We start from the raw sequence: 19,755 nt of genomic DNA, 5'->3' as shown, positions 1-19,755 counted from the left end.
GTGGTCGAGAGTGGTACTTCGGCTGGTTCTGTCTATGAGCTTCCTTTGGTGGATGAGAGTGGTACTGCGGCTTCTGAGTTTCCTTCCTCAGGTGATGAGGTTAAGTCGTTAGGTGCTGCTCTATTTAACTCCACCTGGTGCTTTGATCCTGGCCTCCAGTCAATGTTCTAGTATTGGTCTTGCTTCCTCCTAGATCGTTTCTGTGGCCTGTCTATCCTGCATAAGCTAAGTTTTGCTTGTGTTAATTTTGTTTGCTATTTTTTCTGTCCAGCTTGCTATATTGGTTTTTCTTGCTGGAAGCTGTGAGACGCAGAGGGAGCACCTCCGTACCGTTAGTCGGTGCGGAGGGTCTTTTTGCCCCTCTGCGTGGTTGTTTGTAGGTTTTTGTGTTGACCGCAAAGCTATCTTTCCTATCCTCGGTCTATTCAGTAAGTCGGGCCTCACTTTGCTAAATCTATTTCATCTCTGTGTTTGTATTTTCCTCTTTTCTCACAGTCATTATATGTGGGGGGCTGCCTTTTCCTTTGGGGAATTTCTCTGAGGCAAGGTAGGCTTATTTTTCTATCTTCAGGGCTAGTTAGTTTCTCAGGCTGTGCCGAGTTGCATAGGGAGCGTTAGGCGCAATCCACGGCTACCTCTAGTGTGGTGTGATAGGATTAGGGATTGCGGTCAGCAGAGTTTCCACGTCTCATAGCTCGTCCTATGTTTTTGGTAAATGTCAGGTCACTTTGTGTACTCTGAACTTCAATGTCCATTGTGGTTCTGAATTACCTGTTCATAACAGGGATCATGGGCCTCTTGGTTGCATCTCTGATCTGTCTTCTCCTTGTTTGAGATGAAAGTTTAGAGGGATGGCCAGGTCTTGGTAGATTTGCAGTGGTATGATACTCCTTCCATTTCAATATGTTCGCTTGCACAGTGCTCCTTGGGATGTTTAAAGTTTTGGAAATCATTAAATCCGGCTTTAAACTTCTCTACAAAAGTATCATGGACCTGCCTGTTGTGTTCCTTGGTCTTCATGATGCTCTCTGTGCTTCAAACAGAATCCTGAGACTATCATAGAGCAGGTGCATTTATACGGAGACTTGATTACACACAGGTGGATTATATTGCAACACAACAATAATTTCTGCAAGACAATGTTCTATTATATTGGTACCTAAAGTGATCATAGGATGGCATTCTCATTTGTCAATATCAACTATAATCAAACCTTGTGACTGCAGTTCTACTCGGCCAATCTTATCCACCTCTCGTGTCTCCCCTTTTCCCCATAGTTTGTAAGCTTGCGAGCAGGGCCCTCACTCCTCCTGGTATCTGTTTTGAACTGTATTTCTGTTATGCTGTAATGTCTATTGTCTGTACAAGTCCCCTCTATAATTTGTAAAGCGCTGCGGAATATGTTGGCGCTATATAAATAAAATTATTATTATTATTATTTATTATTATTATATTTATCATCATTAGGCATTTAGGACAACATTGGATCATTCGGAGATCCACAATGAACTTCTGGAGTTAGTTTGCTGCACTGAAAGTAAAGGGGCCGAATAATATTGCACGCCCCACTTTTCAGTTTTTGAATTTCCACAAAAATTTAAAATAACCAATAAATTTTGTTCAACTTCACAGTTGTGTTTAACTTGTTGTTGATTCTTCACCAAGAATTTACATTTGGTATCTTTATGTTTGAAGCATGATGTGTGGGAAAAGGTTGAAAAGTTCCAGGTGGCCGAATACTTTCGCAAGGCACTGTATCTCTGATTACCCCAGCCTCCTTCACCTCCCACAACATATCCTTGGCACGTTGATAGTTTGCTGGGGGTACAGGCCAGTACCTTTCTTTAATGGGCGGATCATCTCCAGTGGGAATATGGTGTTGGACCCCTTTTACCTGCCCAAAGTCTAGAGGATGTTTGCTGAAGACCCGCTCATACACTCGAGCCACCTGGTAAGCCCCATGCTTGTGGTGCAAAGGAGTAGAGTCAGTGCCTACGTGTAGCTGTTGACACCAATCCTCCAGCTGCCCCTCAGAGCTATTGTTCTCCACCTGGTTTGATGGAAGCAAGGGTTCTACAGTCTCTGTTGTATTATTACTTGCAGTGAACAGTGCAGCAAGGGTGGCATATCGGGGTAAATGGACCTCTTTTTCCCCACAATTCAGGATGCGTATCAGTACTCTTCCCAACATCGACTACCTCCCTGGCTGTCAGGACAGCGGGCCTACTATCACTGGGCCTGGTAATCTTGACCCCAGAGGCTTATGGCTACCTGACACCAAACTAACATTTCACTCCTTGGGGATACTGGAATGGGGAATGGATCACTCACTCTGACACTGCCGACTTCTCCACCAGACAACTTCACCTGTTGTCTCTGCATCGGTGCTTTGATCTCCTTTTGCAGGACTTGTTGCTGACTGGAAAGTGCGGTCTTGGCTACCTGTTGCAACACAACAATAATTTCTGCAAGACAATGTTCTATTATATTGGTACCTAAAGTGATCATAGGATGGCATTCTCATTTGTCAATATCAACTATAATCAAACCTTGTGACTGCAGTTCTACTCGGCCAATCTTAATGGTCACCCCCTTATATCCCACTTGTGGCAAAGGCTGACTATTGCTGGCAACTATTGTCAGATCAATATCCGGGCCACGGGTAATATCAGAGTCAGCCCAGTACCGTTTGTAAAGAATATATGGCATAGTCATCACCTGAAATCTGGTGTCCAGTAAAGCGTTCATTGGGATGCCATCAATCACAACTGGGAGGACCAGTCATCCTCTGATGTACTTGTCTCGCCAGCTTTGTGGTCCTGGTTGTCTTACTTCTGGGGGTTGGCCCTCTTCCCCAAGGGTTGCTCATTTAAATTGCAGAATCTTGTGATGTGTCCCACCTTTCTGCAGCGATGACAAATGGGTCATCCGTCCTGGTCATAGCGATTGTTGTCTCTCCCCCTTGTCAGTGAGCTCCTCTTCTGCCGTCGCCATGGGACGTCATCTGGACTGGAAGCCAGCTGGATCTTCTCCTTTGGGGACACTTGCATGGACTGCTCCTTTGGGGACACTTGCATGGACTGCACTTTTTTGGTTAGTGCAACTTTTGGTCAGTTCCTGGACCTGGAGACGCAGTCATGCAGCAGGGTCATTAGCCAGGGTTTGCGCATCGGCCTCAACGGGAGGCCTGAGGAAAGGATGCTGCTTCATGGTTGTATGTAATTGCTGGATGCCTAGGGGGTACTGTGCAGCTGGAATTTGGTTCATGCAGCACCCGGATGGCCCTATATTTAAAGTGTGCAAAGTCAAGGTCAGGGTTTCGTAGGGCCAAGAGGTGCAGATGTGTCCTTTGAGTGCTGGACAGGAGTCCCTCAATAAGCTGCTCCTTTAACAATCTGTCCCCATCTTGCACACTGTCAGTGTCAACCTGCTTAATGGCCCGCAGCGCCTCTTGGAAATAAAGGGCATAGTCCCGCATACTGTCCTTCACCCTTTGTTTTCACCCAAGGAATCTCATTTTTATCTCTGCTGCAGTGCGGGTGTCAACATTGTCTTTCAGCCTGGCCAAGATTTGTTTTAACAGTTCTTTTATCGATGTCCAGCCAGGACTTTACTTCCCTCTGAGCGGCACCAGTTAATTGGCCAGTGAGGATGCTGACTTTTTGACCCTCAGACAGGGGGTACACTTCAAACAAACTGCAGAGTCTCTCCTTAAAATCGCTCAGGGTGTGTGACTCCCCTGAGTACTGCGGTAACCAGGCTGATCCCGGTATGTAGGGCATTGATAATGGCATTATGGAAGCTGTGGCTGCCGCTGGATCCAGCCAGTTTATGGGGGCTGTGGCCACTGCTGGATCTAGCTGCATCATGGGGGCTGCGGCCGCCACGGAATTTCCACCCGGATTGGACATTTTCTCCTCCCCCCTAGTAAACCTCAGCCAAGTCCTTCATTTTGTTACCGGAGTCAGTGTCTGCTCCACCAGCGGTCAGGATGGTGCTCCTTCTGGTTTTCAAGTCCGGGGCTTCCTGCTTTTCCTCCCACTGACAGCAGAGCACGACTTCCCTTTGCACTCTTTCTTTGGCTCCGCCCATGAAGACACACCATCTCTGCTCCTTTCATGCCTCGTGGCGTGACAATGGTGGCGATCAAACATTTCAATACAGTCTATGGCACACAGGACCCAGTTTGCTAGGTCAGTCCATCCTGTTTGTGACACCAGAAATACAACACCCACTAGGGCCATGGGGTACTCGGAACTGGGTTGGATGGCTCTTAAAAGGGTGTGGGTTGGACGGCGCTTAAAGGGGTGGTCATGGCAGCAGTGACCCAGTCCGTGGCCCTGGGAATGCAATAAAAGGGATGAGGGAAATGTTTGTAGGGGATTATTCATGATTTCACCTGTGGTGTTCGGCTAGAGATGGACGATGCTGCTTAAGGAGACCACTGGGGCCGGTGGTGTTGCAGCTGAGATGGATTGATTCCCCACAAGTGGAGTGGGGCCCCAGGGCTACCAGAACAGTCTATGAGGGGTTGTGGATGTTGGGGTGCAAGAATAATTGGAGGACACAGGGACTGTAGTTTCTTTACCTTTAATTGTAGGTGCAGTCCGGAGCACAGGTAACAGGTGGTATTGGTGATACATGCAGCCTGGAAGCAGTTCAGAATCCCCCTAGCCAGGTGGGGTTGGAAGCCTCTCTACTGCGCTACTCTCTTGGTTCCTGATGCTTGTAGTTCTCCTCAAGTCCCTCTCTCAGTCTGTTCACTTAGTGAAACGCTACCCGCATAGCAGGCAGCTTGAGCCTTTTCCAGGTGTCACTCCCTCGTGGTGACTCCGTGCTCTGGTATACAGCTGTGTCAGTTACTTCAGGTGTCAGTTGTGGCCAGGAGACCTGCAATCTCCTGTCCTTTGGATTTGGCTGCTTTGTTGTGCTCAATCCTGGGGTGAGCTCCACTCCCAGACTCTCCTCACATGCTTCCTCTCCCTTCACTGTCTCACACTGAACTCACTAACCCCGCCTTCAGGCAAGAAATTATAGGGAAGCTACCCTGAAACTGGGTTAAGAGCTCCCCCTTCTGGTCTGGAGTCAGGAATGGTGTTGTATGCCATCGTACCTGCTAAGGGAATCCCTTCTTGCTTCCAGGCATGGCATCACCCCTGTGAGAGAGGCAATGCCACTGTGGCAACTGGACTCCTGGGATGCCACTCATACATCAAACAAGCATGACACGCAAGCATACATCACACAAGCCTGGCTCACAAGCATACATCACCCATGCACAGCACACAAGCATACATCACACAAATACGGCACACAAGCATACATCAAACAAACACAGCCCACAGACATATATCACACAAGCACAGCACACACATCACACAAGCACGGCACACAAGCATTCATCACACAAGCACAGCACACAGGCATACATCACACAAGCATACATCATACAAGCATACATCATACAAGCACGGCATATACTTCACAAAAGGACAAGCACACATCACACATGTCACAAGAGCACAGCACAGACGTCAGACTCATGAAACAAGTGCAGTGAAAGGAAATGCAGGGTACACACAGCATAAACCATACAATTAGTACTGCACAAATCACATAATACACATCAGTAAAGTGTCAGTAACATTGTTAGGAACACTCATCTAATCCAGTGTTGAATTTTTTAAAAAGAGCACACAAAATAGTTAAAATAAGTTGTATGGCAGAAAAAAAGCATAATTTTAGATAGCATCTGATCCATCACTAACATTCAGTGTAGTTTTTTTTTCATGAAATGACATTTACACTTTAAAGTATATTTTCTCTGAAATGTTCTATAAAAATATGCCTGGCTGCAATAGTGCAGCCATGCTTTGATCCATGATGCAGACATTTTGGACATCATGAATCACGTGACAGATTCCCTTTAACCCCTTTCTGCCATCAGACATACTATTTTGTCCATGTGACCTGGTCTTTAATTAAAATGGACGGAATAGTACGTCATCGCGATTGGCCATGCACACGGGGGATGCGTAGCCAATCGCGGCGGCGTGTCAGCTGATTTCCCGACAATTTAACCCCCGGAATGCTGCAAACACAATTGCAGCATTCCAAGAGCAGGCAGAGGGCTGACAGCATGACACGGGGTCCCGATCGCTGCCATGGATACCCGATGTCGTCATGATGACATCCGGATGTCCAGAACTGAGACAAGAGTGTCACTTTTTTTTTTTTTTATTTAACAGACCCTTTTTTTCAATTCCTCCTTTTTATATCTAAAACCATACAGTGTATTTACATTTCTCAAATTTTTTGCAAAATATCATTCGGTTTATCCAATTTAAAGATGGTTTACATATATCTATTCCTAATTTTCATTCTCTTTTCCAGGTTTCCTGAATCAGCTGTTTCGGTGCTAAAGAGTCACAGACTTCGAGAAAAACTCCTCCAGTCATTTTTTCTAGATAGAATATTTTGGGAAAGTCAAAATGGACGCCAAGGGATTGAAAAACTGATTGACGTGATAGAGAGAAGGGCCAAAATCCTGTTGACTTACATCAATGCTCATGGAATAAAAGTCATACCGATGAATGATTAAATGACCAAATTAGCAGACAAGCATCTAAAATCATTGGACTTCACTAATTTAATTAAAAGACATGCAATATTCCTGGGATGTGATCTATCGAAGGTCTGTGTTCTGCCATATCACGTCTACCAAGATAAAGAATTAATGGGGATAAAATGGAAATATAAAACTATATTAATAATGTTACAAATATCTGATCACTAAGGTCCAGTTCACATCTCTTTTCACAAATTCATAGGATGGATAGCCAGATCTGTCACAAGACTTTTATTCAAGTTCTGTCATAGCGTTTACTGTTTTGCCAGAAAAGAACACTGTAAAATGTTTGTTTTTTTCCGAGTATTTATGATGCAATACAATGTAGATTTACAGTAAGCAAAGCTTTAGGGGATGATTCAAAATGTTTCATAAGAATTGTGACATAAAACTGTTTGAAATGTTGCAAAATTTTCGTGGAAACATTTTGCGAATTTTAGTATTTTTGCGCCGACCAGATCCCACCAGCTTCATAACTTTTTGCATACTGGGTGCAGCTTAGTGGGGAGGGGGATGATAAATTCATTAAAATGTATGCACACCAGTGAATATGACGTCAGAACTGTAATTCAGTCCCTGAGGAGCACATTATCCACTGTGGAGCATACCTCTTCATCAATTGGATGAATTGGGTCCTAAGTTTAAGAGATCATAATTTTAATTGTATTTCAGCCTTTTAAGACATTTTTGTGACACCATTGTATGGAAAATAAAAAATAAGCTCCTTTATAGAGCAACATATCTCCACTGCTATGGACTACAAACAAACTCTGTGTACATTTTCACTTTTAGGCCATGTATACATGTTCAGTATTTGTGAGTTTTTTACCTCAGTATTTGTAAGTCAAAATCAGGAATGTGTAAAAAAATGCAGAAGTGGTGATGTGTTTCTATTATACTTTTCCTCTCACTGTTCCACTCCTGGCTTTGGCTTAGAAATACTGAGGTAAAAAAATCACCAAATACTTAACGTATGCATGTGGCCTTAACATGTTACTCTTGTAGGCCAAGTGCACATGTTCAGTATTTGGTCAGTATTTTACCTCAGTATTTGTAAGCCAAATCAGAGGAAAAGTATAATAGAAACACGTCACCACTTCTGTATTTTTCACCCACTCCTGGCTGTGGCTTACAAATACTAAGGTAAAAACTCACCAACATACCTACGTGCACCTTGCCTTACATTTGAACATTCCTTTTTGTTAGTCTACATAGTAATAGAAAGGTCTAACAGATGAATTACTGTATTTGTGGCATGGAACAAATAAGGTATATGAACAAAGTGACAGAAAATGTATAACATTAATAATTTTCATCCAGTAGCTTTTTTTTTTAAATTTTGATAATAATAGAGAAGAAAAAATTGATGCAAAGTTGTACATACCCATTAAGGAGGAGGTAAGATTGAAAAAATAAGAAATCTCAGGGGGAGCCTGGTAAAGTCAATGGTATTTAATAATTTATTTGAATTGGGTAATATCCAAATAATGGACTGACTCTTGTCCAAAAATATTGTGTGCCAAGCTCTTTAGATTATATAAAAAAACTAGATAATTCAGTCATTATAACCTTTTGAACAGTTGAAGACTCCATGTGCTAAGGTATCATTGGAATTAAACTTTCTTTATGTTTACAGACAGTATAGATCCATGTGAAAGAAGAAGAAAAACTTTCACTGAAATCTGCGCCCCTTCGGCTTCTGCTTTGTGGCCCAATGGTCACCACTCAGCTATGAAGGCCCCATACACAATAATTCTGCAAATTGTTTCGCTACCAGATATCTCTCCTGACTCGTTCATACTAAGGAGAGCTTGGTCTGTCGAATACTCCTATGTTCTCTGTGAGAAAGCTGCTGCCACCCTACTCTGAAGGTGGCAAATTTCACTGAGAACAAAAGGATCGGTAGTCCAATATCAGCCATGCCAGAACTTTCTCTTCCCTGACATTTTTGCATATCAGACTGTCTTCCGAAGCTGTCACTATGGACGAGTTGGGGGGATGATATTTTGATGTGGATGTTTAAGGGGTATTGTCACCTGCAGGATCCTATCTCAATATGTAGTAGGTGTAATAATAATAATAATATATGCAAATACCACCAATTAGAAATGTGTAGTTTTTCTGATTTGTTATGTCTCTTTCCTCATGTGCAGGCATTGCAGGACCTTAGTTATCCATGGTTACGACCACTAGCAACTAGCTAACTAATAAACCATGGATACTTAAGGTCCTGAAATGCCTGCACATGAAGAAAGAGACATAGCAAATCAGAAAAACTATACTTAATTTTTAATTGAAGGTATTTGCTAATATTATTATTATATCTACTACATATTGAGATAGAATCTTGGAGCTGGGAATACCCCTTTCATTTATGACATTTCAACCACCCGTTACTTGACTATGCAGTCAGGTCACTGATATTCAGTCATGTCAATGTCATTTGAAACATCAATTCTGGAGAGGAGGACAGATTACCAAAGTAAGATGCAAAGAGCCCATATTATTCTTGCTCATGGGACCTTTTCTGTTGGTGTCCACTAGTGTTACATGTAACTGTATAGGTGATTTATCGCATAGCGTATTTGTTACAGAATGTCTGCAGAATGTCATTTGAATGGGGCTTGTGAAAACTCACGTTCTTGCTGCCAAAACATCCCCAACCAGATGAATGCAAGAAATTGTCAGTTACAGAAATTTACAAGTCTGTTGTGTGCTCTAATGCTATCATATGACAGTATTACCCATAATACAACCATGTGCGTTATCTGTAAGGAAGTGACACAATGAGAATTTAAAGGGAATCTATCACCTAATTTTGGCCCTATAAACTGCGGCCACCGCCATCAGGGGCTTATCTACAGCATTCTGTAATGCTGTAGATAAGCCCCTGATATAACCTGAAAGATAATAAAAACAAGTTAGATTATACTCACCCAGGGGGCGGTCTGATGCGTTCCAGTAAAATTTGTGTCTCAGGTCCGGATCCGGCGCCTCCCATCTTCATACGATCTTTGCTTCTTGTCGTGGCTCCTGTGCAGGCATACTTTATCTGCCCTGTTGAGGGCAGCATAAAGTACAGCAGTGCACAGGCCCTGGGCCTATCTGACCTTACCGGCACCTGTGCACTGCAGTACTTTGCTCTGCCCTCAACAGGGCAGATAAAGTACACCTGCACAGGAGCTGTGACAGGAAGCAAAGAAGAGGATGTAATCGTATGAAGATGGGAGGCGCCGAACCAGGACCTGCGACGCCCATCGTACTGGACCGCATCGCACTGCCCCTGGGTGAGTATAATCTAACTTGTTTTTCTTATCTTTCAGGTTACATCGGGGGCTTATCTACAGCATTACAGAATGCTGTAGATAAGCCCCTGATGGCAGTGGCCGCAGTTTATACGGCCAAAATTAGGTGGCAGATTCCCTTTAATGTCTAATGTCACTTCACTCCTTAGATAACTGTTTCTCACTATGGTTTACAACCAGTTTAAAACCTGGTGCAAAGGGTCATTTTCATCTAAATAGGACCAAAATTTGGTTTTCTCTAGTGTATACTGTAAATGTAGTTTGCTCCTCATTATTATTTCTATCTTTTTTATTACTCCAAAGGATTCTTTTCTAGAAACTACAACATTTAGGGTACACTGGGACCCTCAGTAATGTGCGTAAGGTATTGTACCTATATTATATAATATAGTACAATATCAACTACATGTGTCAGATCCTGGTGCAATTTGTGTGTCTTTCCCAACACTTTCTTTGACTTGTCCAACAAGAGTGTGTGACTTCACTGAAAATGGGTATGAATTAGCACATATGAGCTTGACCTTACATTTGATAGTATGTCCCAATATTGGGGTGCACATTTCGGGCACAAAGTTAGCCATTTAATAGGTGGTGTAAACAAGACAATCTAATGACACTAGATGTTTCTATGATAAATCTGGCTCATATTGAGACTGACAAGTCTAAGTTAGCACTGTCTAAGAGCTACACAGTATGGATAGATATGCTTCAATAAGTCGCAATGTTAAACAGATCAGTTTTATGGGAAGGATATAACAGATCAGTATCCAGCTCATACGCAGAACCTCCAGAAATCACACTTTTCTTAGGCTACGTTCACATTAGCGTTGCGCGCCGCTGCGTCGGCGACGCAACGCACGACGCACAAAAAAACGCGCGCAAACACACGCAAAAACGCTGCGTTTTGCGACGCGTGCGTCGTTTTTTGACGAAAATCGGACGCACGAAAAATGCAACTTGTTGCATTTTCTTGCGTCCGACGCTAGCGTCGGAAATGACGCACGTGTCGGAAAACGCAACAAAAAAAACGCACGCGTCCCCCATGTTAAACATAGGGGCGCATCGCCGCTGCGTCGCCGACGCAACAGCGACGCACATTAGCGGAACGCTAATGTGAACGTAGCCTTACCTATCAAGTAGTATGAGAGCCCAAGAGAATATATTGGATGATATTTATTAATGGCGGTGAGGTGAAATTCTGGCAAATATTGAAGAATCTTTTTCTGCTGATTTTTTTGTTTTTATGCCGCCTGTGACAATTTTCTAAAAAACAGGGTAGGACTTAGTAGAAGGGGTGATCAAATATAATATAATTTATGCCAGAATTTAGTGTAAATTTTAGAAAAAATCTGCACCAGCTATGATCGTCTAGCACGTACAGTGGATGTAAAAAGTCTACCTGCCACCTGTTGAAAAGGCAATTTTTTTTACATGTAAAAAAATTATACCAAGAAGAATAATTTCAGAACTTTTTCTAACTTTAATGTAATTCATAATCTGCACAATTCAATTGAAAAATAAACAGAAATACTTTTGGGTGGAAAATGAAAAATAAAGAACTAAAATAATGTGGTTGCAAACCCTTATACTAATATTTTGTTGAAGTATTTGAATTTATGATAGCATTCAATATTTTTGAGTACCGTATTTTCCGGCGTATAAGACAACTTTTTGACCCCTAAAAATTGTCCCAAAAGTCGGGGGTCGTCTTATACGCCGGGTACGGCGTGTGCAGGGAGCGATCCTGGATGTCGGCGGTCACCTGACCGCTCATGTGACCGCGACGTCATCAAAGGTCCTTCACTCACTGCATTCTCAGGAACAGAGGGAGATGCTAGCAGCGCTGTGAGCCAGGGCCCGTCCGAGGGTGAGTATATCCATGTTTTTTATTTTTATTCTTTATTTTTTACATGAATATGGATCCCAGGGCCTGAAGGAGAGTCTCCCCTCCTCTAGACCCTGGGAACCACACGCCGTATAAGATGACTGGGTGTATAAGATGATCCCCGTCTTATACGGCGGGCATATCCCAAATTCCATATTTTATATGGAAAAGTTGGAGGTTGTCGTCTTATACACCAGAAAATACGGTAAGTGTCTATCAGCATGGCACATCTAGAATTGACAATCTTAGCCCACTCTACCTCAGTGGTGCTCAAAGTCTGTCAGATTGTAAAGGCATCTCCTGTGTGGAAAAGGAGAAAATGTTCAGCTCCACAATTGTGCAAAATAGTTTATTCAGCAGAAGAGTACAAAGCAATAGCTATGTACAAGGTACAATTAAAATGTGGAAGAAAAATGTAAAATTAAAAATATTCTATCAATGTGTTTCTGGTGCAATAGCAATCTTAATCATGAAATGTGTACTGCCATCTTCAGGTGAACCCACAGGTTTTCAATTGGATTCAGATATGGGTCAGACTGGGCCAATCCACACATAACTTCTGGGATTATAACCAAAGAGTTTAACCTTGGTCTGGCAGACTGAATGTAGGTTTTGGCAAAACATAACTGGTCTGGGATGTTTTTCTATGTAAGTTCTAGATTGTGAGCCCCATCGGGGACAGTGATGATAATGTGTGCAAAACTGTAAAGCGCTGCAGAATATGTTAGCGCTATATAAAAATAAAGATTATTATTTATAAGAAGAGGTTTCTGTCTTGCCCTGTACCATTGACCAGATATATGAAGAATACGCAAGATTGTTTTCATCACATGCAGTACATAACTAGTACTTGCCAGAAATTCCTGCAGCTCCTTTAATGTTGCTGTAGGCTTCTTGGCAGCCTCCTGGCCTTACCTTCTTGTCTGTTTATCAATTTTAGTCCTAGATAATGCCACTATTGTGCTAGATTTAAGCCACTTCTTGATGACCGTCTTCACAGTGTTGGGCCCTCTTCACATGTATTTGTTTCCAGTATATGTGCCATCTGTTTTTTCACTTATACCTAATGTACCCATAACCTATGATGATCTGTACATGACCATGTTTTCACACAGACCATATGTCCATGTGAAGCACACGGAGACATGACCGTTTTATTCCATCAGCATGGATGACAAAGAACAATACACGTCTATGCGTCTGTGAAGAACATGTGCAGCACACGGATCTCATCCATGTTCCATCTGTTTGCACTCTGTGTGCTCTATGTCTTTATTTAACATTACAAAGTAAAAATAGCAGCTTTATAATGTCATTCCTTCTTTATCCATACTAGAAAAACACAGATGGCACACCAATCCAAAACATTGATGAAACCAGTCCTGTTTTTTTCTGGTCTACAGTTTTATTCGAACTTGTGAAGGGCACCTTGCTTTGTATATCTCTTGCCTTCGAAAAAAATGTCCATTATCCTCCTTACTGATAGCTGTCAACAATGAAATCCTTTGCTGTGTTGCAAGCTGTTTATGGACCATGGCTTTTGCTGTAAAATGCAACTAAGAAAATGTCAGGAAAATACAACAAGAACAGCTAAACTTTATTTGTGGTTAATCAGAATCGCTATAAATGGTGGCAGCTGTGTGCAGACTATTATTTAACATGAGCTTAAATATGTTTGGCTAATTCTGAACACAACCACATCCCCAATTTTAAGAGGGGATTCAACTTATGCAACCACATTATTTTAGTTGTGTTGTTTTTATTTCCCCCTCAAAAAGATTTCAACTTGTTCCTCAATGGATATGTAAAGATTATGGGTGACATTAAAGATGGAGAAAGTTTTAAATATTTCTTATTGGTATTTTTTTACATGACAAAAACCTGGCATCTTATCAGAAGTGTGTAGATCTTTTATATCCACTGCAGATAGTCAGCGCTTTATCTTATTCCAGCACAGTTTACATTAAGACTGGGGTATAACACTAGTCTTAATAAATCCTACCCTTGTGTATTATGGAAGATGTGCACAGAATGCTTCACTATTCCTTCCTTTTCTTACTGTCACTAATTGTATTTCTCTGTTTTTCATATATTGCAAAAGTAGAGTCCGAAAATAAGTTGCTCCACTAACATAATTTTATATACATTGTTGATCATATATGACATTTTTAAACTAAGCATTTGAAATGTTTACAGAAAAATTAAAGGAAAATGACTTTGCACAAAATATATTTAAGTATAAAATTTTATATGTAAAAGATTTACATTTGTCAGCACCTGAATTTTGTCACATTTGTAAGAATTTATAAAATGATTTGTGAACAGCAATAATGATGTATATAAACCTTACCTGCAAAACAATTATACTGGATTTCATTATCATACACCAATGTTAACGTGAAATCTTGTGAAATCAGAATTTTACCATGTTGGTAAGTGTTTTATTTGGAACATGTTGACAAGATTAATAAAAATATGTTAAAGTCATTTCTGTACAGAATTAATTTCACTTGTAAATGTCAAAGATAATGGGGCTATGCTATTATATCTCCCTCCTTTTTTTGTTGATTATAAGATACTAGATTGTGGCCCGATTCTAACGCATCGGGTATTCTAGAATATGCATGTCCCCGTAGTATATGGACAATGATGATTCCAGAATTTGCGGCAGACTGTGCCCGTCGCTGATTGGTCGAGGCAACCTTTATGACATCATCGTCGCCATGGCAACCATTATGACATCAGTGTCGCTGTGCCCGTCGCTGATTGGTCGAGGCCTGGCGGCCTCGACCAATCAGAGATGCGGGATGTCTACGTCCTTTATGACATCATCGTCGCTGTGCCCGTCGCTGATTGGTCAAGGCCTGGTGGCCTCGACCAATCAGATGCGGGATTTCCAGGACAGACAGACAGAAAGACAGACAGACAGACAGACGGAAAAACCCTTAGACAATTATATACATAGATGTTTTATTAATAAGGATATGGACATATTATGGAGTGGGCAACAAAAAACCATTTGCGATTATTCAAAGTGTTTTTGCAGGATCGCCATAAAAACACAGCTGCAATTCGGTATCAAAATGAGTCTTTTGATGCTTTCTTTGCTGTTCAGCTTATTGGAGGAAAAACATAGTAAAATTGCTAAAAGTATAAAAAAAAGTGCTGTAAGTCAAAAAACATAAGGAAAAATATGCACTGCTCAAAAAATAAAGGGAACACTTAAACAACACAATGTAACTGCAAGTCAATCACACTTCTGTGAAGTCAACTTGTCCAGTTATGAAGCAACATCAACTGTGAATGTTTCTCCTGTTGTGCAAATAGAGCAGACAACAGGTAGAAATGATAGGCAATTAGCAAGGCAACCCCTATAAAGAGTAGTCCTGCAGCAAATGTACTACCTGTGAACATGCCCAAAAAATGTCAATATACATAGCTTTATTCATATTTATACTCTTTAGTCTATGCATCAACAGTAGCAAACCAAACAATGATTTTCAGATCATGGATTTGGTGTTGGTGCAGAATATGTAAAAGTTGGTGTGCCAGTCCCAAATTTTTTGTGTGAATTTACTTACCCGTTGTGGCTATGGGCACATAGAATTTTTTCAGGGCTTTTGGCATTGGTCAGCTCCAGAAAACACTGAAAAATCAACCAAAAATAGTGTGAAATACTATTTGTATTCAACTATATTGTAAAACCACTTTGTTATTCATATATTCATTCTTTTGAGTGATTTTTTTTCTGCTTCAACTTTTGGAAAATGCAATGGGAGCAAAGATAGTACATTTAACTTATTTTAAGCGGCTAATAGGGATGAGCAAATAGCTTCGGATAACTCCTTATCCGAATAGCTATAGCACTTACCGAATAGCTGCATTGGGATACCTGCAGCGCTCCCGATAATCAGATGTTCGGCCCACAGCTGCATGTGTTGCGGCTGTGTGAGTAACAGCACATGCATGGAGAGGCTAACATATTAGTCACGCGCAATCAAACCAATAAAATGCTTAAGGAAAAAAACCTTCCACAACACTTACAAAAACTCTTTAAATCCACATCTGGAAATTTAAGCTTTTCCGAAAACTCCCAAAAGAAAGAATTTTTCCCAAAGCAGTTTCCACTAGAAAACACACTTTGTTCCCCAGTGTGAAGCGGAACACACAAACAAATTAGGTGAAAAGCAATACAGAAAACCTCAGCAAGATAGTCCTTCACTGGGGAGCTGAGACTCAAAACGTCCATCTAACTTGGAATATAGCCATCAAAGACTGCATGTGCCAGGTGAGTATAAATAGGCGATACCAAGATGCAATAGGGCAAAGCAAAATGAGGACGTGAAAGCACCAGCATAGAAGCAACACAGAAAATCAAGGACAAGATCATTATCAGCAGTGGGAAAAATGCAACACAGGCTTTAGTCAAGCAAGAATGATATCGACCCACAGACAGAGATTACCAGACCAAGTCCTGGAGTTGAGCCATGACAGTGAGCAGATCAATTCGTGGAGGTTCAAGTTCAAGTCGAATTTCCTGAAATTTTTAAACTCGATTAGCAGTCCTCAAACCCCCTCCCCCCAAAGTTGCATTATTTCCTACGCTGTTGAAGCATCAGAGAGCAGGGAAATGACATTTTCCATTGTCACACGGGCTTCCCCATAATTCCCTACAGGTATGACATCTTACAGATCATCATACCTTTTACAGTGGTGGTCAATACCTGGGTCATCACAGATCAGTGGTTCCTAGTGGAGCACAGTTTGTACAGCAGAGTCATTTTTCCATCTTTAACCCCTTTCCGACGTTGGGCGTAATAATATGCCCAAGTCGGAATCCCTCCCTTTGATGAGGGCTTTGGCACTGAGCCCACATCTTTTCTGGCTCCAGTCAGCTTTTTTGAACAGCTGATATGTACCTCTAACAACTGTGGGTGGAATAGCGATCCACCTGCCGCTGTTAACTCGTGCTTACCGGAAGCACATCAGAAATCCTGCCCATCGGTGACCCCATAACTTGATCGTGGGTCACCAATGGATCGGTATGACAACCAGAGGTCTTAAGCAGACCTCTATGGTTGTGACTGCTATGAGCATCGCCCTGTGGTCGGCGCTCATAGCACATGAGAATTTCTAATACACAGGCAATCTGATCATCGCCTGTGTGTAGCAGAGGCGATCAGACAACTGCAGCTTCTTATTTCCCATGGAAACTATTGAAGCATGCAAAAAGTTAAAAAAATTTAAAAAAAGTTTTTAAATTCGTAAATTTTTTTAAAAAGCACTGAAGTGCAAATCACACCCCTTCAAAATAAAACAATAAAAAGAAAATCAAATATACACATATTTGGTATTGCTGCATTCAGAATATAAGAAATCTATCAATATAAGAAAATAATTAATCCGATCGCTAAACAATAAAATATTCAAAATGCTAGAATTACGTTTTTTTGGTCGCCACTACATTGCAATAAAATGCAATAACAGGCGAAAGATTGTATCTACAATAAAATGTATCAATAAAAACATCAGCTCAGTGACCAAAAAAAAAGCCCTCACCCAGCACCTTATCACGAAAAATGGAGACGCTATAGATCTCTGAAAATGGCGCCATTTTTTGTACCAAAGTTTGGATTTTTTTTCACCCCACTTGTAAATTTTTCCCCGTTTTCTAGTACATGATATGTTTAAACCAATAGTGTCGTTCAAAAGTACAACTTGTCCCGCAAAAATCAAAACCCTCACATGGCCATTTTGACCAAAAATTAAAAAAAGATATGGCTTTGGGAGAAAGGGGAGCAATAAAGAAAACCCAAAGCCGAAAATACGTCTGGTCATGAAGGGGTTAAAGTCACTGGGTAAGTCTCCTGTAGAGTGTAAGCACTCATGATCAGCAGAATCCTCTCTCTCTTCTGTAAATATTAAGCCAGCTCTTATGGTCAATGAGGTCCTCTTTCTTTTGCCTCTAAAGAGTAAGTTCTTATGGTCAGAGGGTTCTCGCTATCTCTCCTCTCCCCAAAGTACATTTTATGAGCAATTGCAGGCTTTCCAGTATTGGAATCCAAATTTATTTGGCACAAATCAAATTTTTTTGGGAAGTTGGCAAATTCGGATTTCAAAAGATTCACTAATCTCTAGCTGAGACATAATACAATATTTATTTAATCTAAATCATGGCTGTAAAGGACCTTTGTTTTATCCTTTGGTTGCGTTCCTATTCCTGAATTTTTATTTACCTTTTAGTACACGGTCATCACTACACATACTGTAACTGGTAGGTAACCAGCTGCAGCAGCCTTCCTGTATATAAGACAAACTACCAAGGAGATGACTGCTCATCATTGTACCACTACCACCCCCATCATACGCCTCACAAGTCCCTTTTCACGAAAGTGCCAGCCTCTTGTTGTTATTCATATGTACAAGCTTATATTTATTCCCTTCCCTTGAATTTTGCTTATGACACATCGGTATGAATTCCTGTGGTCTACAGAATGCCAGGGCGATGCAGTGGTAGAGGCACAGGCACACACAGCGGACATCTGAGTCCCAGCGCTGTGACATTATTGCGTCGCATTGGGACTCTAACGTCCTGTGTGTGTGTGGCGCAATGACATCAATGCCGGTGGACTCGTCACAATACAGTATTATGTGAGTATATGATTTTTTTATTTTTATTAAAAATTGTGGTGTGACTGTGGGGAATCATAAAGTGTGGGGCCCCTATATAGTGGGAAGTCCACAAATATCTTCTAGAGGGCAATTTTATCATCTAGAGTGCTGAAAGGAGGCATTTTACTTTGTAAGGGACACTGTGGTGGACATGATTATGTGGGGCAGTTAAAGAAGTACTGTTTTTGCGCCACACAGCAGATGCAGTAATAAGTACCCATACGGCTGCTCCGGCTCTGCATTGGGGTATCAGCAGGATGAAGATTTTCTGCTGATTGGGAATAGATGGGGAAGGTGCTGGAGATGTGAGAAGTAAAATGTGCCTTTGTTGCAATCTGCAGATGACTCATGGCTGGAAGAAGTTGTCGTGACACTCTATGCCAGATTGAAAAATTGGGAAAAATCAATGACTTCATCAGAAAAACCGTCAGCTGTAAGTCACTATAACTATACTGTAATCAATTAACCTGTAACCTGTAATTAATTTACCTAACCAGGTAACCCGAATTACAACTAAGGCAACAATTCCATATCGTGGGTATAGGGGAACCTCAGCAAATAACCAGGGTGTTACTGAAATTAAATCACCATACAAAATCAAAATCAATATTACCTCTATATTGTGACCATGTAGTGGTAGATATCAGTCCTACAGAACATTGTGGGGACAACTATGAGGGGCAGCCATCATATAGTATGGGTGGGCAAGATACTGTGTATAAGAAGCCGTGGGAGGCTGTATTCTGGGTATAAGGACTACACACAGGGAGGACATTATTCTGTTTAGGGGTGATTGGGGGGGGGGCTTATAGTGTTTATATTGGGATTTGAAGTGTAGGCAGCATTGTACTGTTTATAGCGTGATTTGGGGTAATAAAACTATGCACTGTACATGAGGGCTTTGAGGGCCCTCAGACTTTAAAGAGCTATGGAGACATAATTGTTGTGAATTCTGCTCTTGGGCTCCCTCCGGTGGTTATGAGTGGTAGTGCTGCTGTCTTTGGATCGCAATATTTATCAGGTGTGTCCACTTATTGCAATTTGGACTGGGCTATTTAGTCTTGCTTGATCCTTTAGTCAGTGCCAGTTGTCCATTGTTTTTGGAGGATTCACATTCCAGACTGGTCTCTCCTGCTTGCTGTTCTTTTCAACAAAGATAAGTTCTGGCTTTGTTTTTGCTGTCCACATGATGTGGGCCTTATAGTTCTGTGCATTTTCATGTTTTGTCTTGTCCAGCTTTGTCTGTGTTAGGATTTTTTTGCAGC

The 19,755-nt window shown here is 41.5% G+C and overlaps 1 protein-coding gene across 1 annotated transcript in view; it reads left to right on the top strand.

Annotated features, from left to right (window-relative positions):
- GASK1B (golgi associated kinase 1B) overlaps positions 1–7,480 on the top strand; it is a 183,002-nt gene extending 175,522 nt beyond the window's left edge. The window contains exon 4 of the mRNA XM_069744130.1: positions 6,394–7,480. Within this exon, the coding sequence (XP_069600231.1) occupies positions 6,394–6,601 (208 nt within the window). The 3' untranslated portion in view covers positions 6,602–7,480. The remainder of the gene's footprint in view (positions 1–6,393) is intronic.
- The last annotated feature ends 12,275 nt before the right edge of the window (positions 7,481–19,755 follow it).

This window comes from Ranitomeya imitator, chromosome 1 (genome assembly GCF_032444005.1).
Source record: "Ranitomeya imitator isolate aRanImi1 chromosome 1, aRanImi1.pri, whole genome shotgun sequence".
Lineage (NCBI taxonomy): Eukaryota > Metazoa > Chordata > Amphibia > Anura > Dendrobatidae > Ranitomeya > Ranitomeya imitator.
This window is presented reverse-complemented; position numbering and strand designations above follow the sequence as displayed.